This window comes from Brassica napus (assembly GCF_020379485.1).
Source record: "Brassica napus cultivar Da-Ae chromosome C4 unlocalized genomic scaffold, Da-Ae chrC04_Random_19, whole genome shotgun sequence".
Classification (NCBI taxonomy): domain Eukaryota; kingdom Viridiplantae; phylum Streptophyta; class Magnoliopsida; order Brassicales; family Brassicaceae; genus Brassica; species Brassica napus.
Window position 1 is genome coordinate 1 of NW_026014240.1, and position 10,089 is coordinate 10,089.

General features: G+C 34.6%; 1 protein-coding gene across 1 annotated transcript; it reads left to right on the forward strand.

The window, feature by feature from the left end:
* Window positions 1-2,321: 2,321 nt before the first annotated feature.
* On the forward strand, window positions 2,322-4,853 carry LOC106396859 (receptor-like serine/threonine-protein kinase NCRK). The gene is given in 12 exon segments (XM_048770826.1): window positions 2,322-2,340; window positions 2,416-2,494; window positions 2,577-2,669; window positions 2,758-2,802; window positions 2,805-2,861; window positions 2,936-3,036; window positions 3,038-3,430; window positions 3,509-3,805; window positions 3,876-4,118; window positions 4,201-4,431; window positions 4,511-4,613; window positions 4,616-4,853. Coding segments are annotated over 11 exon segments (1,686 nt in total). The 5' UTR covers window positions 2,322-2,340; window positions 2,416-2,424; the 3' UTR covers window positions 4,669-4,853.
* The last annotated feature ends 5,236 nt before the right edge of the window (window positions 4,854-10,089 follow it).

A 10,089-nucleotide genomic window follows, 5' to 3' on the forward strand; every position in this document is an offset into this window, starting at 1 on the left:
GTTCAAAGAGTAAAAAAACAAATCAACAGGACTTGCGCGCTTCCCTCAGAAAGTCGCATTCATCACACCTTCACCTGGCATCACGAACCGTCCATTATCCTCTTTCTTACGACATCTTTTAACGATTCGTTTTTAACCATCCTCTGCTCTCAAACAGACTCCTCATTTCTTCTCCTTCCAAGTGACTCTAATGCCTCATATACGGCGGGCGGCTACCACTTGGCTCGGCTACCGGCGCCTCCTAAGGCAATATGGATCATTTTCCAGCTCCCACGTGTGCTGCGTGTCACCACAACACTCAGCCAGCGGTTTCAAGAACAAGAGCAGCAGAAGCCGGGAACAAGAAAGCAAAATGGTGAATCTTTTTGGGAAGTGGTATAGTAATTCATATCTCTCTTTTTGATAACGTTTTTCGTCATAAAAACCTCCAAACCAAAAGGTAAATGGTCGCTAAAAAAATTGAAAGAAAGAACCAAATGATATCTAGTAAATATTTTTCATCCAGCTAGGATGATCTGACATCTCTGCTACATTTATGAAAACGAATTCCAATGCAAATTTGATAATCAGTATAGAATAACGTGGCACGTGACATCCCCTGGATCTCATAAATGAACAATGGTTTCTTAAAACCCCATCGATCTCTCTCTATATGTCAGTTTAGTGATCACGCAAACGCAAACGCAAACGCTATTACGTGGACACCTTTGTTTTTTATTCGCGTTTTGGCTTTCTAAAATTCTCTTTTTTTTTTTTTTTTTGGATATCTGACCAACGGGAAAGATTGCAGTTTCTCTCATTCACTCGCTTATCTTTTACACTGGAAAGCTCAGAAGCAAACGTGATTTTGAGCTTACTGGTGTAGTTAGTAGCACCAGCTTTTGAATCTTCTTCGTTTTTGGGGCTACGCCAAAGATAATCTCTCACTCACGTCAACGACTTCCTCATTGCAAAGGTTATTGTTAGTCTTATTTTCTTTGATTTGTGTTTTTCATTTTCTTCAAAATCATAAAATGGGGTCTCTGTTGATTTTCTCCAAAAGCTTACCTTTTTTTTTGTTCCGATAAAATTCACTTTCCCATTAAAAAGAAAGAGCCTTTGGATACGGTCAATGGCGGAACCGGGTCCCACAACCTAAACCGGTTTAAGGACTGGTTACGATAGCCGACACATTTTGCTTCGACCTACGTTTTTTTTGCTTTTCCTTAAAAGCAATGCCCTTTCTTCCTCTTCTTCCATCTCTTTTGGATATATCTAATCTAATTTTAATCTATCTCGTTTTACGGATTTGATTTTATGTTTTAGTGTTTGGTTCTTTACTCTTGTCTGATTCTTAACTTCGAAATGCTTCTTAACTCTTCTTGCTGGATTCACAATCTAGCATTTTTGAATGTTTGTTTGATTATAATATGAAGATTTGCCATTATTAAACAGTTTAAAAGTTATAAAAAAAGCTGTTTTTTGATGTAAAAATGGTTTTTAGAAAAGTATTTGAATGATTCTTCAACTTTGATACTATAATTGGTTGAAGGGTCACACTCAGATTTGCAATTCCGTTTCTTTCCTAAAGGTGGTTGGTCCATTTTCATTCCCATTTAATTATTCCTACTCTGGTTTTTCCCATTATTTGACTGTTTCTACTAATCAATCATTTCAATAATCACCATTATTGTAGTATACTATATTTTACTAATCCATATCCCTCATGATGCTTCATTGCTTCTTTCTTTTTGTGTATATATCCTTTTGTCTGCAACTTCCTTTTCTTGATACTACACTTCACTAAAAGAAGCTTGTTCTTTCTCCAACTACCACCACTTTTGTAGGGTAATGTATCTAATCCACTATATTGGCTCTCTTGTCTTGTTATGGTTTGCTCGTTGTTAGAACTAGTCGGCCAATTAGTGTCGGTTCTCCTGTTGTTGTGTCTTTTATCTAACCAACTTAACTATAGAGGGATGTAGAAAATTTGCAGAATTTAGATTAGTGGCAATGAGTCTTAAATGTTGATGTGACTACTTTTAGTGATTTGGGGGTTACTTGTATCATCTTCTAAGCTCTGGCCAGTTAAAGAACCGGAGTCTCTTTATTGTTGTTTTTGACCAGGTCATAGAATGTTTTTGTTTATGTTGATTATCTTGGAACTTTGTTTCTCAGTAGGTGCAACAGAGTTAGAATCTTTGGATGTCTGTTCACCAACCCATTTTTATTCACACCCCACTGTTGATTTACTCTTAAATTTCTATAATTTTTCAGCTCTCCTTGTAATCTGGTTCTTAATACAACGTATTTTGTTTCAGTTGAGTTTGCTTTGAGTAGAAGATTAAAACTGACATGAAGGTTTTCATCTATCTTCATATTAGAGCCCTTCTATCAACTACTCTCAGATATTAAACTATTTCTTTCTGCTGCAAGCAAATATAAATGAAGATGAAAGTGGAAACCGCACTTGTGATTCTCTCAGTCCTCATATCCATTCAGCTATGTTATGGAGGTTTAGTGTCTTACTTAATATTATTTCCAATAAGTGAAACCGGTGTGACTTGCAACTAAATAGATCAAGTTTCTGTTTGTAGGTGCTAGCAACTGGACGTGCACGTGCTTCTCTTCAGGCAACAAAACTGATATCTTGGAATCTAACTGTTCCACATCATGCAACTGCAGACCAGGTTGGCTTTCTGATTTTAGTTCCTAACTCTTCAACATCAAGTAACTGTTCAAGATTCTAGAGAAAACTAAGTTCTTGATCTTACCTAGCGGAGAGAGACCAATGGGTATGCTTGTGTCCGGCAAATGGATTTCCAATATATCCGGTACCGGTTCCAACTCTTCATGCTTCACTGCTTGCAACTGCTCTGCTGGTAGGTACCTTACTCTATGTTCTAGGGAAAGCTCAGTCACTATATCATAGCTATATCTCTTTTATGGTTTCCAGGACCTTTGAAGAAGCAATCTTTATCAAGGAAACTCCTTCTCGTCACACTAATCTTCTGCGTCGCAGTTACTTCAGTAGCCTTCCTTGCCTCCATGTTTTTACTACATTTATCGAAGGACCAGCAATGTTTCTGGACAAAGCCCTTCAGTCTCTTCAGACAGAGAATCTAGCTGGCACAGCTCTTCCAACTTAATAGCCCGTAAAAGCTCCATCTCACAACCCAAGATCAGCATCACCTCCTCACTCTCGGGATGTTTCTTTCAGAATGCTTCTTTGTTTTGTGTGAGTAAACCGGAAACAATCCACGGGATGATCTTCCAGTTCTCATACGGAGAGCTAGAGCAAGCGACCAATAAATTCTCCAGCAACAACGTTATAGGACACGGAGGAAGTAGCTGCGTTTACCGTGGACAGCTCAAAGACGGTAAAACCGCTGCGATCAAACGCTTAAATGCTCCTAAAGGAAACGACAACGACACTCTATTCTCAACAGAAGTACTACTAACCTCCTCTCCCCCTGCTTCTTGGTTGGATGGATTCCTATTTGATCAAGATTATGAAATGTCTTTGCAGGTTGAGTTGTTATCAAGACTCCATCATTACCATGTGGTTCCATTGATTGGATACTGTTCGGAGTTTCACGGCAAGCATGCGGAGAGGCTTCTGGTTTTTGAGTACATGTCTTACGGGAATCTGAGAGACTGCTTGGATGGAGAGCTGGGAGAGAAGATGACGTGGAACATCAGAATCTCTCTCGCTCTTGGAGCTGCAAGAGGGCTCGAGTATCTCCACGAAGCTGCTGCTCCAAGAATCTTGCACAGAGATGTTAAATCCACTAACATCCTCCTCGATGAGAATTGGCATGCTAAAGTAAGTGAAGAGCAAAGCTTTATTTGCTTCGGTGAGACCAAATGTGAACTTGAATAAACATTGTTTACAGATAACAGATCTTGGGATGGCTAAGTGTTTGAGCAGCGACGGTTTACAGAGCGGTTCAAGCTCTCCAACAATGGGACTGCAAGGAACGTTTGGCTACTTTGCACCTGAATACGCTATTGCAGGATGTGCTTCACCTATGTCAGATGTGTTCAGCTTCGGTGTTGTTCTACTCGAGCTTATAACCGGTAGAAAACCGATACAGAAGCCTAGCAACAACAAAGGAGAAGAAAGTCTTGTTATTTGGGTAAATTAAAAAACAGTACTACTAGTTTATAAATCTCTTTAACCAACAAAGTTATAAGTCTTTGAAACTTGGTGTTTCATAGGCTATGCCGCGTTTACAAGACAGTAAGAGGGTGATTGAGGAGCTGCCTGATCCCAGGCTTAACGGAAAGTTTGCTGAAGAAGAGATGCAGATAATGGCGTATCTTGCTAAAGAGTGCTTGCTTCTGGAGCCAGAAGCTAGGCCAACAATGAGAGAAGTTGTTCAGATTCTTTCTACCATCATGCCAGACACTTCCAGACGTAGAAACTTCCCCATCAATCATCTTTTTCCGGTAATGTTTTCTAACTAAACCTTCATTTAAGCGTTTAAAACAATCGAAACCTTAGTATTGGTTACATTTGTACCGGCAGAGTAATGAGAAGAAGAAGAAAAGCAAAGTAGGATGGTCAAGAGGTGGGAGCAGGACTGCAAAGGAAGAGGAGTCAGTGGATCTGACTGAGCCACGGTTCGAGTCCTTTGCCTGCCGAATGTTAAGCCGGTCTTGCTTGAACCATCTGCACATATTTAAAAGTACATAGAAAAACACAGAACAGAAAAAAACAACACTGAGCCATATCGCATGTGTGTAGATAAAAGCTCACTCTGGGAAACGGATAAAGCATTGAGGCTTGAGAGTTTTATTATATGTGTGTCAAGATTTGTTTTAAACTGTTGACTTTTAATTTATGATAGAATAAAATATTTTTAACAAAACTACAATATGTTATAGGTCAGATTCAGAATATGGGGGATTTTTCGAATATAACCTACAAATTGATTTGAAATGCAAAAATATATTCATATTCAATCAAATGCAAAACTAACTTTAATAAAACTGTTATTTACTCTTTATAACCAAACAAAAACTAGGAAATTATTTTACGATTTTATCTTTCGGAATACTACATTTAAAAGAAAGAAGTCTTCAAAATGTAGATTTCCTAATAATATTCTGAAGTCTACGTCGTAATTTGATCTAACATTTTTATTTTAAAAATGTATAACAAATAATTTGTGTGAAATTTATTGTAGATCATCAATGTGAGAACCAACATGAGGTATATAAATTAAAATTTAATAGGATTGAACAATTTAAAAGAATATATATATTAGTTTGGTAACCATGTGTTGGACAATGTTTATGGTTTGGGGAAAAAATGTTCAAAGATGTAACTATTGTTAGGATTAGATTCTTAGGGTTAGATTTTAGGGTTTTTTTGTTTTGTTTTTTGAATTAAATTATATATCAATGTCGAGTAGTTTATATTTACATATTGATACAATGATTAATAATTAAGAGTTTTCTGTTATCAAGTGGACATTTAGAGTTTGAAGTTTGCGGTTTATGGTCTGGTAGGCTTCAAATAAAGTCTTCTTGATTTTATGGTATACAACTAAAATTTGAAATTACAAAAATCAAAATGATATTGATTAATTTTAGTTTTTGTATGAATAAACTAAAATGGTAATCATCAAAATAATATTCAAAAATGTGAGATCATATATTAAAATTATTAAAACAATAAAGAATAAACAACAATAAAGAAATTATCATATGAGATTTCCAAAATATCTACTAAGTAGACTTACAACAACGTCTCACCTTGATTAAATGTATTTAACAGAATTTTTGCTTCAGATAAAATCCACTGGTAAACTAATCCAAAGCCTCATTTTCAAGATGATTGAGCTCAGAGAAGTTATATGTGGCCTTAGAAATAATTTCCTAACCAAAATTTGATTCGCGCATCCGCGCAAGTATTTATTTTTAATTTTTATGATTAATATTTGTTTTGCATAAAAGATACTGTATACTTTAAACATTTATATGTATTAAATAATTTTAAAAACATTTTTAAGCATACTAATTTTATTTTTTATATTGAATAATTTGATTTTGTTTTTCTGAATATACCATCCACATTTTTTATTCTTGTTTAAATAAATGACAAAAAGACAATTAATAGATCATTTCAGTATTTATGTCAAATTCGGTTCAGGTTTATGAGTTCGGTTTATTTGTCCATCTTTAAATTTTTTCGTGTTTATTAATTAATAACAAACACCCGTCCGCATTAATTAGTTAATTCACGTTTAACATAAAAAATAAACATTTGTTCGCATTAATTGTTTTTGTAATGTTTATTAATTTGTTATTTTTAATACGAATTAGTTTGAAAATCGATTTGGTATGTTTTGTGTTTTTAATGAAAAAGACTACAAATGATGAAATCTAGGAATGTAAAAACTTTTGAATTATGATAGTAAGAAAGTTAATGAAGTAGTTAGGATGAGTGAAAAATAAAAGTAAATATTGTAATAGCTCTTCAAAATAGGTAAGTTATGTTTTGTACTTCTATTTAATAGAATAAATGATCAAGGGGACTTCCATGGCATGTTTCTCATAGTGTACATATAGATATGGACAATTGGATATCACCACTCCTCAATTGGTTATCACCACATTTCCATTACTCATGCATCCAAGGTATATTTTTATTCATTTTTTTGGTGCAAATTGTAACGGCCCGATCCCTCTGCGTCCGACCGGGGTTATCGAAAGGGCGTTATGGACACGTTCTACTCATTTAGACAACCATACGTGCCCCGTTACTGGTCCCAAGAGTCGACAGACGCATAACCTTCTTTGAAATAATGTTCCACCCACATCCATATACTTCTACTTACAGTCCTGCGCACAGAGAAATGGAAAGGGAGGGATGAGCAACAAGTTACTCAGTGAAGCGACTCTAGACCAGCCTGCCCGCATGACACTCTATACTACTCTATGCGGGAACTAGGGCTGACTAGCCACTACAATCAGTTGATGCATCTTAACATTTCATATCATCATCATTTATTTCCACACATTCAATTCTATACATTTCTAACAACCTAGCGATAAAACAGTACAATGATCTCACTCATTGTCATACACGTCAAACCATAGACTTAACCGACTCGACATACAAGACCGACTCAATCTTATGACACCTTTAACACCCAGATACCCGACCATGAACTAAGGACTCTACAATGCACGTTTTTATATCCCGCCTCTCGCGGCTGGCTCATCTTTTCTCTTTTCTCCGTGGGTAGCTCTCGCTAGACTTCTACCCCATATTCTTGTGGATTCCACCACAGCTCCTATGGGTGCCTCCATATTCTTGTGGATTCCACCACAGCTCCTATGGATGCCTAGCGTAGAACTACTACCACACGTACTCCCTCTAGACTCTATATGATTTCCCAACCCATGCTTAACCTTAACATTATTCACTTATACATTCACTTATCCTTTCACATCCTTATTCACTTTCACTTATCCATTCTCATTCTCATTCACTTTCCTTTACACTTAGACTCGTACTTGAACTCATTCACTAGACGCCACCCGTTATTGGTGTCACACACAATACACATCACACTCAGGTTTCACTTACAGTATCAATAACAATCAGTAGTCATCTATCATCTCAGCATTCACTTCTTTCTAGCATCCTAGCTTTAATCACAAACCACTCATGGGACTAGACATCCAAACATACAAGTATCAATTACCAATCAATCATCACCACAACAACACAAGACAGTTCATTAAGTCCCGTTTAACAGTATGAGGGTTCTTATGCATCATGATCCATTCATCTATCAATCTAGTAATAACCATGTTCTATCATCCTAACTCTCAAACAGGGTCTAATCAAACCCTAACTCCAACATAAAGGAGTATACAGTACATGTGGGAACAAGATGGGTTCAAGACACTCCACCTTAGCCTAGATCTGGATCTAGAACAAGAGACAAAGGGGATGAGATCTGAACAGATCTGGAACAAGTAAACACGAGAGAGACGAGATCTGGTCACCACCACAACACCACACAGCCACCACCATCACCACACTCGGACGATCACCCCACCACCACTTGGACGACCACCACCACCACCGGCGGCTCAGCTTGCTCTCGGGGGACTCGCGGCGAGGAGAGAGGAAGAGATCCAAAGGAAAGAGAAAGGAGAGGGAGAGAAAGAGAGGCGTGAGAGAAGAAGAGAGAAAAGGAAAAGAGAAGCTTGACGGCTAGGGTTTCCTAGTCTCTCTAAATCTCTGCAGAGTTTCGCTCCAGTTTCAGAATGAGAGAAAAATGAGAGAAGACAACTTCATTTATAAAAAAAGGAGGGAACCCTAGGTCATTCACCCTAATGGGCTGCAGTCTTAACGGGTTTTCCTTAAAAAAATTGGGCTAGGAACCGGGTCGTTACACAAATGTTAAAAGTATTTTTTTATTCATAATACACATGAAATAATTCTATGTACAACTGAAAAGCCAATGTAACAAAAGTAAAATAGTGTTAATCAATATGATGGGAAGTTTCCCTTGTTTGCCTCTATTTCCTTTTCGTAGAAGGAAGAAGATATGATGATCACAAGCAAAAAAAAATGCTAACTCCTCCGATAGTTCAAAGTATGCGCTTCCTTTGTAAGCGTATGTTCGCATTTTCGTAGAGACAGGTAAACTGTCAAACGCAAGTACATTCACAAATAATCAACATACCTAGAATATATATTATTGTATTTGAATATATATATATATATAATGTATTATATAATGAAAGCATATTATAAAAATATAAACTGTAATACAAATTTGAAGTAGTTAGAAATCATTTTTGTTTCTAATATCCAAAAATTACACATGAAAATAGTGTTATCTTAAGATTTACTACAATCTTCAATTTCATTAACTCATATTTTTCTTATTTTTTCTCAAAGTTATCTAATATTTTCTAATTATTTGTTAATAAGTCTGATATTATTATGTTAAGTAACATTTGTTACTTCACATAATTAATCAACATTCCTCATTCAAATGGAGTAATTTTCATGATGCATACTAAAATGTATTACAACAATGTCCCTATACCATCTCCTAGACATTATTTGCGAAGTGATTTGCCACATTTCATCTTTACAATTACTTTTACAAAAAAATATATGACATGACAACTAAATTTGATGACATGACTAATGGTTAAATATGACATAGATAATTACATTTAATGTTGATATATTTTTGGTAGACTTTATAGAATATGACAATAACTGATACATTATATTAAAGTCGATTTATATTTTTGTAGTTTTTTTAGAATATGGTAATAACTCATAAATCATCACCAAATAAATATGTTCTAATATGAAATTATAAGTTTCGAAATATTATTTAATTTTATTTTTATATACAATTTTTATCACAAAATTTTTCTACAATTTTTATTTTTAAAAAATACAAATTTTTAATCGTATATCATTAGTTTCTTTTAAATATCTACAAATTTTATAAATATTATTTGGTTTTAATTTTTGATAACTATACAATTTTTTTATGAATTGTTTTAGTAATTTTATATAAGTTGATTTAATATATTTAACCAAAAAAGCAGATAGGAAATTTATCTAAGATTATAATTTTCAATATATACATATATATTCTTAAATATAATTTAAAATAAACAAAATGTTTTTTTTTCTTAACTTTATACTTAATTAAATTGAATTTATATTAATATAATTTAAATATAAAAGATTTATCACTGCACATGGTGCAGGAAAACACCTAGTTAACATACAAAAAATCATTATAGGCATATTATTATATCGTTTTGTCCTTTAGTGTAGATTTTGTAGTAGGGAAGAATTCATTTATTTTCATTCTGATCTCTCACCTTAAAATTTGAATGACTAATTTCAATATGATCTGCCTTAATGAATATTTAGATTTATGATAAATAAAAACTTTCAAAAATAGAAAGATTAGTCAATAGATACTTGTCAAATTAAAGAAAACTAATTTTGAAAACTAGAAAAAATATATATTCAGTGGTTTCGATAATCATCATTCACTAATTTTGAATACTATACAAGAGAATATATATCCGGTTGTTTCGATA